This window comes from Salminus brasiliensis, chromosome 2 (assembly GCF_030463535.1).
Source record: "Salminus brasiliensis chromosome 2, fSalBra1.hap2, whole genome shotgun sequence".
Lineage (NCBI taxonomy): Eukaryota > Metazoa > Chordata > Actinopteri > Characiformes > Bryconidae > Salminus > Salminus brasiliensis.
In genome coordinates, this window is record NC_132879.1 from 48,217,754 (window position 1) to 48,236,494 (window position 18,741).

At 41.3% G+C, this 18,741-nt stretch overlaps 1 protein-coding gene across 1 annotated transcript in view; it reads left to right on the plus strand.

Annotated features, from left to right (window-relative positions):
• Positions 1–266: 266 nt before the first annotated feature.
• The window catches only part of stab2 (stabilin 2), a 41,794-nt gene continuing 23,319 nt past the window's right edge, over positions 267–18,741 (plus strand). The window contains exons 1-25 of the mRNA XM_072673951.1: positions 267–356; positions 1,293–1,420; positions 2,019–2,131; positions 6,706–6,791; positions 6,946–7,012; positions 7,177–7,272; positions 8,280–8,402; positions 9,408–9,604; positions 10,087–10,217; positions 10,594–10,727; positions 10,892–10,974; positions 11,076–11,219; positions 11,930–12,073; positions 12,212–12,274; positions 12,359–12,475; positions 12,588–12,641; positions 12,769–12,849; positions 12,927–13,079; positions 14,023–14,082; positions 14,248–14,343; positions 15,122–15,208; positions 15,324–15,435; positions 15,894–16,071; positions 16,708–16,801; positions 17,192–17,350. Coding sequence (XP_072530052.1) covers positions 267–356; positions 1,293–1,420; positions 2,019–2,131; positions 6,706–6,791; positions 6,946–7,012; positions 7,177–7,272; positions 8,280–8,402; positions 9,408–9,604; positions 10,087–10,217; positions 10,594–10,727; positions 10,892–10,974; positions 11,076–11,219; positions 11,930–12,073; positions 12,212–12,274; positions 12,359–12,475; positions 12,588–12,641; positions 12,769–12,849; positions 12,927–13,079; positions 14,023–14,082; positions 14,248–14,343; positions 15,122–15,208; positions 15,324–15,435; positions 15,894–16,071; positions 16,708–16,801; positions 17,192–17,350 — 2,790 coding nt within the window. The remainder of the gene's footprint in view (positions 357–1,292; positions 1,421–2,018; positions 2,132–6,705; positions 6,792–6,945; positions 7,013–7,176; positions 7,273–8,279; positions 8,403–9,407; positions 9,605–10,086; positions 10,218–10,593; positions 10,728–10,891; positions 10,975–11,075; positions 11,220–11,929; positions 12,074–12,211; positions 12,275–12,358; positions 12,476–12,587; positions 12,642–12,768; positions 12,850–12,926; positions 13,080–14,022; positions 14,083–14,247; positions 14,344–15,121; positions 15,209–15,323; positions 15,436–15,893; positions 16,072–16,707; positions 16,802–17,191; positions 17,351–18,741) is intronic.

Consider the following 18,741-nt stretch of genomic DNA (forward strand, 5'->3'; position numbering starts at 1 on the left):
TGAGCACACAGAACAATAATGTAGCCTCCTCTTTCCTGCTTGCTGACGGGGTAAATGCTGAAAGAAAGGCTGTGAGAGGAAGGTACGGGTCCCCTTGTCCCGAACTGTTATTGCACAGGAAAGACAGGAAAAGAGGAAAGGAAAAGAGTTGAAAAGGCAGAGAAGTGTCTAGAGTGGCCCACAGTCCGCTGAGGAGTCGTGGAGAGAGGCAGAGAGGCAGAAGGCCAGAGACCAGAACACAGGGCCGGTGTGTATGAAGCAGAGTCATGGAGGTCGGAATGAACTCTGGGTGTGGAACCCAGCTTCTTTTCCTGCTGATGCTTCTAGGAACACAGATGAATTCTGCAGGTGCACAGGTGAGACACAGGGGGTCACTGATGGTACAGCTGCAGATCCAGAACCCGTTGATATGAGGTTGAGTCTCAGTCAGGCATGTTGTTTGCCACGGTGTCTTGAAGGTCTTCTTCTTCCAGACAGTGTAAGGGTTTTGGGTGTAGAATGTGTAGTGCCATTCAATGTGTAATGTGTAATGATGTAAATGGCCAGGGGTTGCATTCGGCTACCGTGTCCAGAGTAACTGCAACCCTAACTTGCATCACTGCCTCTGTGGAAATGTGCAGTGGCTTTTCCAGCATATTGTGAATATGTGTGAATGGTGAATACTGACGTATGCATAGAGTTTGTGGCACATTTCCCCTTGAAGGAAAGTGTTCATATAGGAAAGTGGTCATGATTTAGCTTGTAGGTAAACCACACAGTAGTGAAAATGATACTTGCACAGAACTTGAGTGATGGCTTATTTCATAAGGCTAGATCTTCATTGCCCAGTTATTTTTTATGAATTCAAGAAGTGTAATATAATAAGCCTAGAAGAAAAAATGCCTTTTTCCCTTTGGAAACTGGCCATGATTTGATATGCCCTATATAAAATATTGGATTTAAACAGATCTGATAGGGTCCATGTCTGTGCTCTACTCCACAGCTGTTAATAAGCCATGCTGATCTGCTTTGGAGAGAGTAGCAGGTGGTGGGATGAAAGATATGGGATGAATGAGGGCTTTTGAATGGATGCAAGACAAAAACTAAAATGATTTTGATAGATTTAAGGTCCAACTGAAGCTTTTGTAAATGCTAAATATCCCCTCTTATCAGTAGTGATTCATTATTTGAATAGTTCATTTTTTAATAGATATCTGTGCTTCCAATAAAAGTGAATGTGTTTTGTTTTATCTGTATGTATCTGTTTTGTGTGTGTGTGTGTGTGTGTGTGTGTGTGTGTGCACATTCACTAGAACCGCTGTGATAAAAAAATTGAAGTGATGACTAAGACAGATTGCCATTCATGCTCTGTAAGTCCTCTAATGCAATGTCCACAAGGGTACAACAAGAAGACTGCTGGCATGGGGAAAAAGGACTGCAGGTTAGTTGTTAGTAGTTGTGTGTGAATGTGTGTGTGTGTGTGTGTGTGTGTGTGTGTGTGTGTGTGTTTTCCATTGACATTGAAGTCAAAAATAGTATTTTCACAATACAGACAATCAAAGCAGAGGTCTTTTACATTTGCCACATGTCCAGAGGTTTGTAATCTTTCGCATCTTCTGAAATAAAGGCTATTAATATAGTCTGACCTCCCTTTTCTGCTCTTTCTACTCGACTCTTTTAGCCGATACTCTGCACTTTTTATGCTTGTTGGAGTAACTGTCCAGAGATGGCTTTCGCTTAGATCGTGGAGCTTTTCTTTGTTGATTTCATTGCATTCAGTGACACGAGTATAAGTAAGGTTAGAATGTTGAATAATCCAAACATTTTGGATAGAGCACCATCATTCCAGAGAAACATAGTTCTACTGCTCCACAGCTCAGTGCTGGGGGGCTTTGTACCAGGGAACTTTATACCTGGAATTAGGCACAGTGCATTTGCACGTCTCTGTCAGCAATGCTGTCAGTGTCCACAAACATTTGGACATATATTGTATCAGTTCTGAGCCTTTACTGATGTTGTGCTGTGTTTTCTGTGTGAAGGTATAATCTGAAAACCATTGCCACCTTGTCCATCCGTGGCTGCTCCCATGAATGTTACAAAGACGTGGTGGAAGAGGGCTGCTGTCCAGGGTACTGGGGCACCGACTGCGTTGGTAAGTTTGGCTGTGTCACTTTATTAGTTGTGCCGCTGCTGATGTGTTCCACCGTGTTTCTTTTTCTTTTTTTAAGATAATTAGAAGCTGGAAAAGCTTTTTTTTTTCTGTCATGTTCTCCATGCTCATTTGTTCATGTTCTGTACTGCCGGAGCTCGGTTGGTATTTCCTTCACTGGCTGCTCTGGACAGTGCCGGACACTGAGGGAATATTTTGATAGGAAATGGAGCAGCTAAGAGAGTCCATGGCACACAAACAAGGGGAAGAGCCTGTTCCGTCTGATCTAACAGAAAAAGAGAGAGTGATGAGTGTGTAAAAAATGAGTTATCTTTAGCATTTTAAATAGCTGTATGGGTATGTAAAGGGAGAGAGGGAGAGAGGGAGAGAGAGCACAGCTGCCTTTCCATGCACAGCTGGATGTGTTAACTGCTTCTATGTACCGGCAGTGGCATTGTTACAGGAAATGAGGAAGTGTTGGCTCCTCTTTCTCTTTTAACTCATGCTTGGACTTTGCTCAGCAAGGAAAGGGGGGGAGGGGGGGTTTGGCTTCAAGTCTGATCAGCTGAAGCCGCCCAGAATTCCAGCACCAAGTTTCTCAAGTTCCCCGTCTTTGCCTCAGCTCATAGTGAGCATTTCTTTAAAAATAGTGTGTTACCGTAAGCAGCTCCAAAGCTCTTTTTAAGGAAGCCCATGATTTACAGTTATCATCCAGAGCCTAGTCCTTCATTAAAGTGAACCAGGTGAACTGCTGGTGGAACTCAACAAATCCATACAGTGATCAAAGTTCACAAAGAACTCAGTAACCAAACCTGTATTCTTTTAACCAACATGTCCTATATGGACAAAAGTATTGGGACACTTGCTTATTCATTGTTTCTTTTGAAATCAAGGGTATTAAAAATAGTTTATCCTGCTTTTGTTGGAGTAACTGTCTCTACTGTCCAGGGAAGGCAAGACAAGAGCAGTAGTGTTTGTGTTTATTTTAATGTTGAATTTGTACAGCCAAAAACACACTTTTGTCTGCAGTAGGACTATTCAGTGATGCTTCTCCTTCTGTACATTTTGGCAGGCATCACTGCAACTAATGACTCTTCATTAGTTTAGCTGCTGGTAGGGTTTCCTGCAGCTCTAATCACCTGATTCTAACATGCAGACTCTCCTGAAGGCCCAAGGAACTGAAACAGACGTGATCAACTAGGCTGAATAATTAAAAATAAGCCAGTATAAGGGTCAGTTATGAACAAAGAACAGGAAAGCTTTACCACAGTACAGTAAAAGGAAATCACTGCAATCCAATGACAAACATTAAATGTCCAAATGTTTGTGAACATTGTTTTTATTCAGTTACCTTAAATGACATCCACTGATGACCAAGATGTGCAAATTCACACACATACACATACAGCTTGTCTAGTCTAGTACTGCCAATAGACAAAGACTGACTGGAGCAGATAAATATGAACCTATTGGCATCATGACTAAAGCCAGGCAGTGGTCCTCCAACATCTTGACCTCATCAACGCTCTTGTTGCTGAATGCTATCAAATCCTCACAGCAATGTCGCAGAATCTAGTAGAAAGCATGCCCTGAACAGCAGAGTCAGTTACTCCAAGAAAAGCAGGATAAACTCTAAAAAAAAACAATACTATTGATTTAAGAAGAAACCAACATGAGATGGTGACCCAATACTTTTGTCCATAAATGTATTTTGGAAAAAGAGCTCAATGAATATGGATTGTGTTGGTTGTTGGCATATTAACATCCATATAGGGGGTGGGGGGAGGGGTGCTGTGGGGCACATTACATGCACTGTACATTTTTACATTTTTATTATGTTCTTTAATAACCAATTTTATAACAACTTAACTTTTAACTTTTTTTTTATTCAAAACACTAACCCTTTTTGTAAAGTGTGTGATGTGTGTGTGTGTGTCTGCCTGCTTTCTAATGTACTTTAAAAGCAGGGGATCCACTTGAGCAGGGAAGTCAAACACACTTCCTTCCACAGCGAGCGTGCTGCCTCAGTGGGCTTCGCTGCTGAAGGAATGTGCTGACAGGCTGACCTCACAGTCACAGGGTCAGAGCGGGCTGGCTGCTCATTCTCTCTTATCAGTTGAACTTCCTGCATTGGTTCTTGAGTGTGGATGTGTGTGTGAGGTGGGGTTAAATGATCTAACCTCGTGTGTCCTGAAGATGAAAGCCATAGCTTGGTGAAAAATCCACTTCACAGAATTTCCTTCTTGTCTAATCAAAGGTGTGTTTGGTGTCTGGATGTTGCTGTAGATATGTGGCTTAAAGAGCTAACAGATAATGGAAGCGTATAAATGCTTGAATCATTACACGCTAACCTTATTACGGTTTACAAGCCACATTGAGATAATAAGCACTGTGTGACTTCTGACAGCATAGTCGTGACTGTGGTCACCAACCCTCCTCCTGGAGATTTAAGTTCTACATCCTGCTTTTGTTGGAGTAACTGTCTCTACTGTCCAGAAAAGGCCCTTATGCTACATTTTGAAGCATTACTGTGAGGATTTGGTTGCAAGAGCATTAGTAAGATCTTGGATATTGGATATAGGATCACCACCCCACCTCATGCCCAAGGTCCTAACTTATCCCAAATGTGTTGGATGGAGCACCAACCATCATTCCAGAAAACACAGTTCCACTGCTCCACAGCTCAATACTGGTGGGCTTTATACCCCCTAAGCTCATGCCTGACACTAGGCATGGTGCCAATTGGTTGGCAGTACTTCTCTACAGGGAAAAGACAAGCTGTGTGTGTGTGTGCATTCGCACATCTGTGTCAGCACTGGGTGCAACTTAATGTAGCGGAATGCATTCATTAGTAGGGATGTCCACAAACATTTGGACATATACAATACACTAAGCTCACTAACACTATTGTCACTGAATGCAATCAAAAGGTCTTCCCTGGACAGTAGTGACAGTTATTTCAACAAAGCAGGAGAAACTCTTTTTTAATACCCTCGATTTTTGAAGAAATAATGAATGAGTGTCCCAAAACTTTTGCCCATTTAGTCTATTATTATTTTCCAATATTGCCTTTATTTTTAGGTGATTTCAAATATATAGTATTTGTGTCTCGTCAGAACAGATATTTAAATATTACAGACTCTTAGCTCTGTGCGTATATGGGCATGTGTGTGTGTGTGTGTGTATGTGTGTGTGTGTGTATATGTGTGTGTGTGTGTGTGTGTGTCAGGAAGACTGTGATTTAAAGGAAAGCACAGTGGTTAGGAATGATAAGTGTTGAGAGGGAGAATAACGGGAAGTGGAGGAAAGCAAAGGACAGAGAAACACACACACTTATTCTGCTTACTCACATCCTCCTTTATAGTAATAAATGCACACACACACACACACACACACACACACACACACACACACACTCACTGTGCTGTGTCTTCTGACTGGGGTTACAGCCTTTTGGGCAATTTCAAATTTAGTCGTAGATAGTGTTAAACCCCTATATGTTCACTTGTGTGTGTGTGTGTGTGGGTGGTCTTTTCAGCTTATCTGAATGTATAGGTGTAGATTCAGAGGCATTCACCACAGCACACAGCAATTCCTCTAATGTTACACTAACACTGTAAGTGTCAGTGATCAACTGTTCAAAATCTATCCCAAATGTTATCAATCCATGACATGACTGAGTGGGAACATCACTGCAGCAAGGCCTTGTATCAAACACACACTGCTGCTGCATTTTCAATGAAGATCATTTTCAATTTCTGCACAGTAGAATAGTGCACCACCACTGTAGAATCTGCTGTATCTTCCTAAAGCTCTTTTGCAGTTAGACAGGGGTTTTTGGATTTGCATCCTGTTATTAGAAATCCTATTAGCAGTTCTCGAGTAGTCTCCACAGCTATTTCAATGGTGTAAAAGCAGGGGGGTGTACACACGTACATCATGTGACTGTGTTGACAACTCACTGCCAAGATAGCAATGAACGTCAGACTGTTGACGTCTACCTAGGCTGTTTTCAGTCAGTGGTGCACCTGTGTTTTCCAACCTGAACAAACCTAATTTCGAGACCACCACGCCCATCAGCTTAGATATATTTGCAAGCACCCTTGCGCAGGGTGAAAGATAAGGCCCTATGTGTCCAAATGTTTGTGGACTCCCATTCTAATGAATGCATTCATCTACTTTAAGTCGCACCTATTGCTCACAGAGATGTGCAAATACACACACAAACAGCTTGTCTAGTCCCTGTAGATAAATATGATCTGGAGCAGATAAACATCGTCAGATAAACATGAACAATGTAGTGATCATTCAACATCCTGACCTCATTAATGCTCTTGTTGCTGAATACAAATAAATCCTCACAGCAATGCTCCCCCAAACTCTAGTAGAAAGTAGTCTTTCCTGGACAGTGGAGACAGAATACACATTTTAATACACTTGATTTCTGAATGAGCAGGTGTCCCAATACTTTTGTCCATAAAGTGTACTTTCTAAAGTACTCTCTTTCGTTACCTTTATTAGTGATGATGTCTCTCACTTTCTTGCAGTTCATTTGCACTCTCTGTCTCTCTCTTTAGAGTGTCCAGGATCAGCTGCTACTGCGTGCAATAATAATGGACAGTGTTCTGATGGCATGGGGGGTAACGGCACTTGCACATGTAAAGTAAGTCTCTCTCTCTCTCTCTCTCTCTCTCTCTCTCTCTCTCTCTCTCTCTCACTCACTCACTGTCTGTCTCTCTGTCTACCTCTGTCTTACACAGACATACAGAGTGAGTGAATGCAGCTGTATGTGTTCTGGGTGTGTTTTGGGTGTGTAGGCAGGTTTTGTGGGGACAGCGTGTGAGAAATGTGAAGAGAATCTGTATGGACCCTCGTGCAGCAACGGTAACCAAAATCACACACAAACCTCTTGCTTTACCTTTTCAGCAGTTAGGTACATAGGTTCTGTTCCTGAAGTGATGTGAAGTGTGTGTGTGTGTGTGTGTGTGTGTGTGTGTGTGCGTGTGTGTGTTTGTGTGTGTGTGTTTGTGTGTGTGTTTGTTACACAGTGTGCTCCTGTAAGCATGGTCTCTGTAACAGTGGGATGAAAGGAAATGGCCTGTGCACATGCTTTTCAGGATATGCAGGCCCAGACTGTGACCGGGGTAAGATGCACTTAATAGTCTCTTGTAATGTGTACAACTATACTTTACTTTACCTGAGCTTATCTCTCCTAAAGTTTCACAAATTTTTTAACAATTTTTTTTAGTTGCACATACAGAGTACCAAGCCCACCAGGTCTTTATTAAACATTATTGTCGCTGTCCAATGAAAATGGGAATTTTACAGGAGAAGACAAAAATGCTCTTAACTCAGAAATTCCTTATTGATCCCAGGAGGGAAATTGCAGTTATTATAGTTGCAAACCTTTGTGTAAGAATAAACACTTTATAAATAAACACTCAATAAACAATACATTAAAATAATAAATGTATAATAAATCTACAATAAATCTAAAACAAAAAGAGAAAATATTTAAAAAATATATATATATATGTACATGAAAACATTTTATTCTGAGTAATTTAGAGCCTTTCTATTTGCCAATTCATCTAGAATTATTTATAGAATGTACAGAGCAGCTACAGGGTTGGAAAAAACTAAAAACAGACATAAATGAAGATACATGGTTTACACTGGACAGCAGCGATATGCTTATATGTTAATGTACTAATGTAAGCTCACCTTCATGGAAGCTACTGGGTAAGCTGAGCTAATGTTAACCTCATTTGTAACTCAGATTGCTCAACTTCGCAGTAAAAATCTTATTTACACTTGATTGAGTCATTTGATTATGTTAATGATTATGTAATCCTTTCACTTGTATTGAAGTAAATTGTGGTTGGTGTGGAGCAACAGATAACACCACTACCTGCCACTGAGCTACCACACCATGTGGGAGGCTGGGGTTCGATTCCTGGTCTTGGTGACTATGCTGTGCTACATCAATAAACGTCCTTGGGCAAGACTCCTAACACTACATTAGCCCACCTCTGTAATACCAGTAACCTTGTAAGTCGCTCTGGATAAGAGCGTCAGCTAAATGCCATAAATGTAAATGTTAATGTAAATTGAATGTAGTAGCAGCATCTTTACTATGGTGTGTTCTCAGAGCTGCCAGAATGTGCTGCGCTGAGTTGTGGGCTAAACGCGTTCTGTTCTGAAGACGTTTCCTCTGGAAAATTGGCATGCCACTGCAAGCCTGGTTATGCCGGTGATGGAGTGCAGTGCACCTGTGAGTACATGACTGAATTGCTTAAATGTTCATTCAGCCATTTTTGTTTTGTATTCGTTCCTAGTACTAAATGAGTAAATATATTAGGGTTAGGCAGTATAGCTATAATACTGTATACCTGGTGAAAATACAGAATACAGAATATACTGTTAAAAAATGATGAGAGTTTCTCCAAATGAGGACCGCATTGTCAAATCTCTGTTCTGTGTCTATTTAGTACATGACCAAAATAGCTCATTTATTTATGTGCATTTAAGAGAGCCATAGGGTGGGGGCGCTGTGGGAGCCCACTGATGGGTGACGTCACATTCTGAAAACGGGTGGGAAAATAAAAACAGGCTCGCCTAAGTAGCAAGTTTAGTGACGTGCTAAGTTCAAATGAAAGGGACAGCAAGCAAACCTGGATGAGCTAGTCTAATAAATGTGTTGAAAACACAGCTAAGACCATTTACTCGACTCTGTACTTAAGATATAAAGCTTGATCCTCTAAAGTCCCCTAACGACGGCCATCCCCCCTATTGGCCACTTCCAAGTGTGCAGGGTATTTACATAGTCTGTGAGCAAACTGGACTTTGTGTTTGATTGTTTTTTGGTTTTAAAATAAACCTAGCATGGAATAAATACTCACAATTTAATACATAATTATGTAGAAAATAAACCAAAGTTTAGAAGTTTAGAATTGCTAAATACAAGGGATGTTTCAGTAGTTGGGAAGCGCTAATGATAGTAAGTGCTTCCAAAAAAACACATGACAAAACATAATGATAGCAGGTTTGGGTAATTCAGGTAGGCTGCGACAGAAACCGATACTCTCTCTCCCTCTCTACCCTCCCCTTCTCTGGGTTTGGGTTTAAATTGACCAAGTTGAATTGAAGTCCAGTTTGACCTTCACTTTTAAGAAGTCTTGCAGATCTGGGCCAAGGTCATTGCTTGGTCAGCTTGCAGCTAAAAATATCAGCTTGCTCTCAATTTCACTGAATCAGGCTGTTTTTTTGTGATTTGCAGCCATTAACCCATGTGTAAGGAGTGTGTGTCATCAACATGCCATGTGTGTCCACACGGGGCCGAACCAGCACACATGTACGTGTGCGGAAGGCTATCAGGGAGATGGGCTGGTATGCATGCCTGTTGACCCTTGCCAGACAAACTTCGGAGGCTGTCCCAGCGATTCCACACATTGTGTGTACGATGGGCCTGGAAAGGTGAGTGTGTGTACTTTTTATTAATGTATACCTTTAGTGTTGGACAAAAGTATTAGGACACACTTCTTAATCACTGAATTCAGGTGTTTCATTCAGTCTCGTTGCCACAGATGTATAAAATCAAGCACATATCCATGCAGTCAGTCTTTACACAGATTTGATAAAGAGTGGGTGCTTCTAAAGAGCTCACTGAATTCCACCGTGGTGCTGTCATAGGATGTCACCATCACCACAAGTCTGTTGGTAAATTTTCTTGCCTCTTAGAGTTCCAGACCTGCTGGAGCTGCAAATATGGGACCAACTCTATATTAATGCCTATGAATTTAGAAAAGGAGGTCATGAAAGCTCCTGTAGGTATAATGTGTAGGTGTCCCAATACTTTTGTCCATATAGTGTACATGCTAACATAAAAGCAGTGTTCATGAACTTGTAATTCTAGTGCACCTTGTGTCCTCCACATGGATTTTTGGTCTCTCCTACAGGCTCACTGTGAATGTCTGCCAGGCTTTGAGAAGAGGGCTACAGGGGTGGGCTGCAGTCTGAGAGACGTGTGTAAACCAGACTCCTGTCATAAGAATGCAAATTGTACAACAACAGCACCAGGAACAGTGGAGTAGGTTTGCTTGATGATAGATTTGTGAATAATAAATCTACTTGCATAATCACTGGATGTCAACCTAATGTAAAAGTTTTGCACTGGAGCTACAAGGCTAATATATAGCTATTAAGTAATTAAAGTGTTGTCTCAATGCACAAGCCCCCTAGCGGCCTTTCTATTGACTGAAAGGAATTTGACTTGATTTGCTTTCAGCATGCTACTATGTTTTTTACAAGTATAAAAGATATGTACATTTTAAGTAGGTGAAACAGCAGAATTGGTCACCTGTGGTCAGAGGCACATCACCATTTTACAATGTAAACCATAAATTGAACATGGACATTTTGGTAAACACGTTACAGGTTTTGGTCTGTGGTGTAATCCTCTACAGGTGTACATGTCTAGCGGGTTTCCTTGGCAACGGAAAAGTCTGCTTCGGCAATATAATGCAGAGACTGCAAGACCTAAACACAGAACCTAGCAGCAGCTGGACTGGTCAGCTGTCTAAAGCCATATCGCTGTTTGGTGAGTGACATATCAGCTGTCCAATGCCCTTGGTCTGTTAGCGTGTGATACATTCTCCCATCATGCTCTTGGAGCTATTCAAACCTACATTTGTATGAATATTGATGGACAAAGATTTCTGAACATTGATGTTTTACCTGTATGTTGACCTGTTGGTGTTTCAGAAGCAGCCATGTCCTGGCCCCTAGCCTCGCTTGGACCCTTCACTTTGTTTGTGCCAAATAACAAGGCTTTCAAATCAACATCTGTGAGTTCATTTGCACAGTCACCCCAACCTGTGAATCTACCTGATAAAGGAGCTCAAACACCTGACTTTATGTGCTGTATACCTATTTAAATCATATGCAGGTGAACACTCTAGTGGCAGACGAGGCGAAAGCTCGCTATCTGGTCAAGATGCACATGATTGCTGGGGAAGTAAACTCTGATGCTCTGAAGAAGGGAATACTCTATTACACTTTGACTGGAAAGCCTGCTGAGTCAGTAATGGAGGTAGGGGAGTGTGTAAACGTGGACTTGTGTTTCTTTATGCATTTATGCAATGTTTAGACTAAGAAAAACTCATATTTTATATATTTAGGACTTTCAATGTTGTTACTGAAGTTAGGATTAGGTTAAGGGTGAGGCTTATATAGCTATATATAATATATATGCATTACAAATATATTACATTACAACAGTCTTAGGCAGCCAAGAGAAAGTGTTTAATATTATTAGTCTCAAGTGTGTTTTACAGAAAACTGCTAAATGGCCATATATTAGGGGTGCAACAACTATTCAACTTAGTCAACTAAAATCAATTAATTGGCAGCTAATTTAATAGTTAATTTGTTGATGACATGGATAGCAGAGTTCTGTGAGTGTAAGGTCATGGGAGTCTCATAAGGTCACAGGCTGAGTGTAATTAGGAGAAATCTTCAGGTATGTCAACCTCAAAATGACAGACTCCACTATTGACAATTTTAATGTGTACATTTAATTATGTAAAAGAAAAAAAACACAGAAGCAGATCTTCCTTGGGGAGAGCTTTGGAACTGGCTAAGATAACACACACTCACTCACATCAAACCACAATAAGCACAACGCTGTATATAATGGTACATAGGTATGACCTTTATACAAAGTGTGTGTCCATGCCTGGTGGAGGCAGCAGTGTCTGGTCTTATCGATTTTTTTTTTTCTGTCTTGGTTTCCACCTAAAGGCACAGCAGGTAAAAGTTCGTATCCATGGCAGCCGTCGTAAAGGGGCCCTGGTGGAGTCTGATATAATCGCTTCAAATGGAATAATCCACATAATCGATAAAATGATGGACACAGTCCCTCCAACTGTAATAAGTGACAATCAGGTACACAATTAAACCTCTCTCTCTCTCTCTCTCTCTCTCTCTCTCTCTCTTTCTCTGTGTCCCTCTCTTTACCTCTCTCTATCAGTCACCATTAGAATACAGCAGCTGAAATCTGCTTTGCTGTTTCTTTATTCCCAGGAAAACCTGATGAAGATTCTGTCAGACAATGGAAAGTTCTCCCAGTTCAAGTCTTTAATTGAGGTAACAAAGTATTCTCAGAAACTCATAAATGTTCAGAAAATAATGCACCTGTGAAGCTCTAACCATCTGCCCCGCCTGCCTCAGAAAGCTGCCATGGTGGGCATTTTAGACGAGGCAGGTCCTTACACAGTGTTCGCTCCAACAAACGCAGCTTTTTCCTTGCTGAAGGACGGCTATCTCGACTACCTTATATCTGATGAGGTAGGCCCACAGTGCAGCTATAGTACAGTGTCACCCACTGTATTAACAATAGTGATGCCAGAGCAACGATAGTCTTTCCTTACCTGATCTTTTCACCTCATATATGCCTCAGGGTACGCCAAAGCTACTGGAGCTTCTGCGAAACCACATTGTGGCCTCTGCTCAGGTGTGTGTTATTGTTGGTAGAGTGTGATGAGAAACCTGTGCCAAGACTGTAAAAGCCTCACTGTTTGAACTTTATGTCATTTGCTTGTTTCAAATCTGCTTCTCTTCTTTTTTTGTAATCACGTCAGCTGAGAGCCAGCTACATTGTATCAAACCCACGGACTGAGTCCATGGCTAACCAAGCCCTGATGTTTAACGTGACTGCTGCTGTGAGTACTCATTAGCGTGCCGCGTGGTTTGAGCTGTAGGGATGTGGTATCTGACTAGGCTTTCTTCTCCTAATCAGGGTCAAATATTGGTCAACGGAATAGCTGTGGTGGAGGCAGATGTTGAGGCAAAGAATGGGCGTCTGTATTCACTGGATGGAGTTCTAATCCCACCATCCATAGAGCCCATCCTCCCTCACCGGTGTGACGTCACAAAGAACACTGTTTATAGGGTAAGTGTAAGCCGCCTATCAACTCCTAATCAATTAATGAGTGTATTAATGTACACTATATGGACAAAAGTATTGGGACACTTGCTCTTTCATTGTTTTTAAAACTGAAATCTGAAATCAAGGATCTTTAAAAATAGTTTATCCTGCTTTTGTTGAAGTCTCTACAGTCTGTACTGTCTAGGGAAGGCTTTCTACTAGATTTTGGAGCATTGATGTGAGGATTTGATTGCATTCAGCAACAAGAGCATTAATGAGAATGTTATATGATCACCATTATCCCCAACATTATCATTACATTATCCCCAACTCCCCAACTCATCTCAAAACGTATTGGATAGAGCACCCTCATTCCCAAGTTCCACTGCTCCACAGCTCAATGCTGGGGGGCTTTATACCACTCTAGCTCATGTCTGGCAATAGGTTCTTGTTTTTTGCCCCAGAGAGTCCTATTCTATTGGCAATACTACTCTACAGGGACTATGCAAGCTGTGTATGGTTGTGCCTTTGCACATCTGTGTCAGCACAGAGCACAACTTAAAGTTGCTAAATGCATTATTTAGAAGGGATTTCCTCCCATATCTGGATATATAGTGTATATAGTAATTCTTTAGTAGCTTTAGCATTTAGCTTGGAAAGCTTGTCTGTTTTTTTTTTTTTTTTTAAATGGTGTTTAAGAATTTATTAGATTTTTTACCCAACTAGCCCCTCCATGTGTTGCATTGACCCATAGGCTGCTTGTATAAATCAAACTCAAATAATTGACACTTACTAAGCAACGTCTGTTCAAATGTACATTGCTGTCGCCAGCTTCTAGTGGTCTTATCTGGGCCAGAGAAAATCTATACCTTTAATGTCTTATAAGCAAAAACTGTAAAGAGTAGCTGAACTTATCCATTGTAATGAAAAACCTGACAGCTCTTAATGATTACCATCTTGTCCTCAGGGTCCATGTGTGAGCTGTGCATTGGTCAGCATGTCCACCTGTCCAAGAGGGGCCTCACTGGTAAGGAGATACAAAAGACTTGTGGTCATTCTTGTACAACCATTTGTACAACCAAGTTATCATCTCAATATCATTAGTGTAACATTTAGACACTGATAGAACATAGCCTACTTTTTTTTAACTGAGCTGTACCAAATATTTCCCCCTTGTGGCAACTGTGTGCAGAACAGTTTTGTTCGAGGCTGTGTGTTCATGAAGAAGACATTAGGAGTGAATGTTCCTGTTTTGGGATGCAATCTGCTTTGCAATGAGACACATAATGTAAGTATGAGATTCCAAACACAAATGATTCCATACACCAATCCTAACAGCCTGTCAACACTTCCTAAACATATTGTAACCCCCATTTTATACAATTAGCAGAGACATTACTGAGCACTGCCTTCATGAATGAATTAATTCATGTGATTCAAAAGCCTGTGGAAGTATATTATGTCAAACTACTGTTTTAAACAAGCTTCATTACTATCAGTGTGCAGGGGCTCTGAGTACAAGAAAGTCCAAGAAAACGCCATTGGCCATCCTCTAGATGGTTCTCTCTCCCCCCGCAGAGGTTCTCTCTCTTAACCACTGAAATGGATGGTTTGAAGTTTGATTACACACTTCTAGTACCAAAGAATAGCCCCTACAGAATTCCCTGTAGTTACTTAATAATATGCCTTAGTGTGTAATAAGCCTTGGAGCATTAAGGGGTTAAAGAGATCAGGTCAGTATGGGTGTCTGTTAGATGGTGGAGCTGGGGACTTGGCACATTTCTCAGAGCGTGTCGGCAGCCCAATGATGTCGAATTGGCGACAGTTGGAAAAGAGGCAGCGGCCCTTCTAGTGTGAGGGCATTGCTAGTGGTAGGGAGAGTTATGACTGGGTGGGTTCATTGGCTGAAAACAAAAATTATATATATATATATAAAATTTTACATTTCTAATGTATGTATCATATGTACATGTATATATGTATGTATAATGTATGTACTTAAAATGCCTATATCAAACCAAAACGTAAGCAGTTGATTCCCTCTGTCATTCTGCTGTTGTACAAAGGCCTCTAAATGCTGTAAAGGCTTTTTTGGACCAGACTGTTCCCCTTGCCCAGGTGGTTTCAATGCTCCCTGCTCATCCCATGGCATGGTATATGCACACACACAAACTCACACACATTAATTCTACTCTGTATATAAACGTTCTCTCTTTCAGAATGAGACTAGTACTGTCCCTTACTCTCCCTATATTTCCTCTCTTCCAGTGTTTTGAGGGTATAGACGGAAATGGCACTTGTCAGTGTGAGCCCAACTTTAAAGGATCCCGTTGCCAGTACTGCGCCAATTCCAACAAATATGGCCCATCCTGCGACCAAAGTAAGCCTTTAACCCTTCCACCTCCAGAACTTCTTTATGTACCAAAAGGATCTTGCTATGTGACAGCTCCAGACTACAAACAGCTCTGTAGAAGAGATAGGTGTGTCAAGTGTAGTAATGTTCAGGCTTTAGAACTGCATTATTGCATAGTATAGTTCCTAATTTAAGCCATTTGTATCTTTGAGGCTTAAGTCCTTAACACAGAAAGGATTACACACTAAGGTGTATTATTCAGGAACTTCAGGGACTTCTGTACAATCTGGTGGGGCTATTCTTTGGTAACAGAAGTTTGTAATAACACTTTTGGCCCGCCTGTGCTCCATAGGCTTTTTAAGGGGTTAATCTGTCCAATCTTTTAAATCTTTCAGGTATTGTATTAAAAAGTGCTGTATATAGATTGTAGCGGTCAACAAATACTGTGAGTGAGCCCCTTCTCCTCTATCTTTCCAATTCTTTAGCTTGCGGGTGTGTGCAGGGTGTGTGTGACAACCGTCCTGAAGCTCATGGCACATGTAAGCCGGGCTCTTGTAAACCAGGCTTCACTGGGCAGCTGTGTGATAAACATGCACAGCCTTGCGGGCCCAACCAGCCATGCCACGCCCACGCGGACTGTGTCTTCAGTGAGGGAGCGCTGACGTGAGTGCTCTGCTTTCACTCTGCTCTTAACTTATTAAAGACAACCGCCTCAGTCTCATTTTAATAACACTATTATTTTTCACATTTTATGGCTATATTGCTGTTGCTGAATTGTACTGCTTGCCAGTAAAGCACTTTGAGCTGCTACCTGTGTGAAAAGTTCTCTACAAAGTGTGATATAATAAATAATCATTTCAAGGTCCACATTAAACACACCTGTGGCAGTGAGCACACACACACACAAGTAAATTTGGGGTGAGAACACACACCCAAATCAGTGGGCAACCATCTCAGCAACCAAGCCTTGCTCAAGGGCACCCATGAATGTTAAGTGAGGAGAAAGCACAGTTTCTTCACCCCATTTTCTGTTGGTCCAGGGGATCAAACTGGCAACCCCTTGGTCCCAAGCCTGCTTCTTTAATCTGTAGGTCACATAGCTGTAATAGAGCTGGGAGTTTAAGAGGTTGAGAATAGGCCTAACTCGGAACAGTCTGAAAACAAATAAATAGAAAAAACGTCTAAATGAGGGACTTAAGCTCATCACAGTTTATAGCACTCGTGTGACGATTGACGGTAAAGACTGCTCAGACTCAGTTTGGTGTGTTTTGCTCTATTTGTATGCCAACTTTCTTAAAGGTGTGTGTGTAAACCCGGTTTCCGAGGGGATGGATTCCTGTGCGTAGAAAGCGACCCATGTTCTTCACCCCCCAATGGAGGCTGCAGTCAAAATGTAGGTTAAGAATGTCTTCGTGTGTGTGGGTGTTTGTCTGTGTGTGACAGAGTTCAGATGTGTATATAGTTATTGTTAAAAAATAAATACATATTTGTGCTTTATTTAATTATTTTTTTTAGATGAAAAAAATCGATATTTCAGTAGTTCCAGTCACAATGTCATACCCAGCAGCCTTGCTTATCAACCAATAAGTTGTCTGGAGTTTGGAGCTAGCATGCTAATTGGTTCACTGATGCTGATGACTGCTGAACTGTTTTTTTTTTATAATTTGGGCAGTACCATAAAAGTATCAAATATCGGTGCACAGCCCTATATGTGTGTCTGTGTGTATATTTGAATTTGCCAGTCTCTATAACTGAATGTGTTTGCTCTCTGTGTGTGTTCCAGGCTAGATGCATAAAGACAGGACCAGGAATGCGAAAGTGTGAGTGTGTGAAGGGGTGGAGAGAGGACGGAGATGAGTGCCAGCCTGTTAATAACTGTCTGGAGCCCTCTAGAGGAGGGTGCCATCCTTTTGCCTCGTGCATCTATGTGGGCCCTGGACAGGTGAGAAAATCTGCTCCCTAACCAGACAATCTGTCGTAGCACTCCCTGCAGTGCAGGCGTACTTGTGTTATACATTTTGTAGGATATTTGTGCTGTGAATGGTTAATTGACTACTCTGTTTATTGCTCCAGGGAATCAAATATTCTGAAATCACTATTCCAGTGTTGGTTATGTTGCATCATGGTCATCAAGTCTGGGAGACAATATACACAAAGATATTTCAGCAACACTGGTGCTTCATTTAGGGCTCAGGTTTAATTAAATCTTACAAATTACAAACACACTTTACATCCATTGCACAGCACTACAGCAGAATTCAACATTCCACATGGAAATGGCATACCATGAACCTCAAACACTGCTGTGTCTGTCTTTAAAAGAAAATCCAGCGTAACCAAAGCAGAACTGGCCAATTCCAAAACCTCAAAACAGTTATGTATCAGTCTTGGCTCAGTTTATTCACAGTCCCTGAAAACGATTAGAATGAGAACTACTACATTCCAAAGCTACCACTTTTAGAAAAAACAGGGCTTTTGGTTTTTATAGCAAGCACGCTGAAAAAAACCCCAGCGTGTTTCCTTCTGAGACAAATAGGTTTGTTAAACTGAAGCCAAAGTCAAGTACTACTTACTCACCAAAGAACAACTTCACCCCTTATACCCTTTAAAGTCTGTATGTAGGCCCACACTTCATTACTGTCATAATTTACATCAGTTTTAAAGGCCCTAAAACGAAACTCTGTGGGACAAAATCTGAAAAGCTAAATGGCAGTAAGATAAATTCCGCTTTAGGATTAGTAAGCAAATCATTAACCTAGAGTTTAAGGGGTTAAAATACTGCATTTTAAATGCATTTTATGACACCTTACAGATACTTGACTATCAAAATCAGTGAGAATGTACATCCCTAATAGACACAGTCATGGGCCCTATTTTAGCAATCTATTGCTAACGACGGGAAAAGTACGCCTTGCGCGACTCGAAACATGCAAAAGGCATGTACTAAGTCTCCTAATCATAAATCATGTGTGTGTTTTAAGCATAATGTGCAATAAACCAATCAGCATGTCACTTGCCACTCCCTTGGAGAGCCAGATGCGGTCTGACTTTGGCGGATTGCTGTTTTAATGGTGTAAAGCGGGGGTGTACGCAGGTTGGGCACACACATGTGTTGACAATTCACTGCCAAGATAGCAATGAACGTCTAGCTGTTGACGTCTGCCCAGGTTGTTTTCAGTCAGTGAACACACCTCATTTCGGGACCACCGCGCCCATCGGCGTAGATATATTCGCAAGCACCGTTGCTATTTAAACGACAGGCAGAAGGCATGAAAATAGACTGTTGGCGGGGTGTGAGACAACAATGAGCATTGCACAGGGTGTAAGATATGG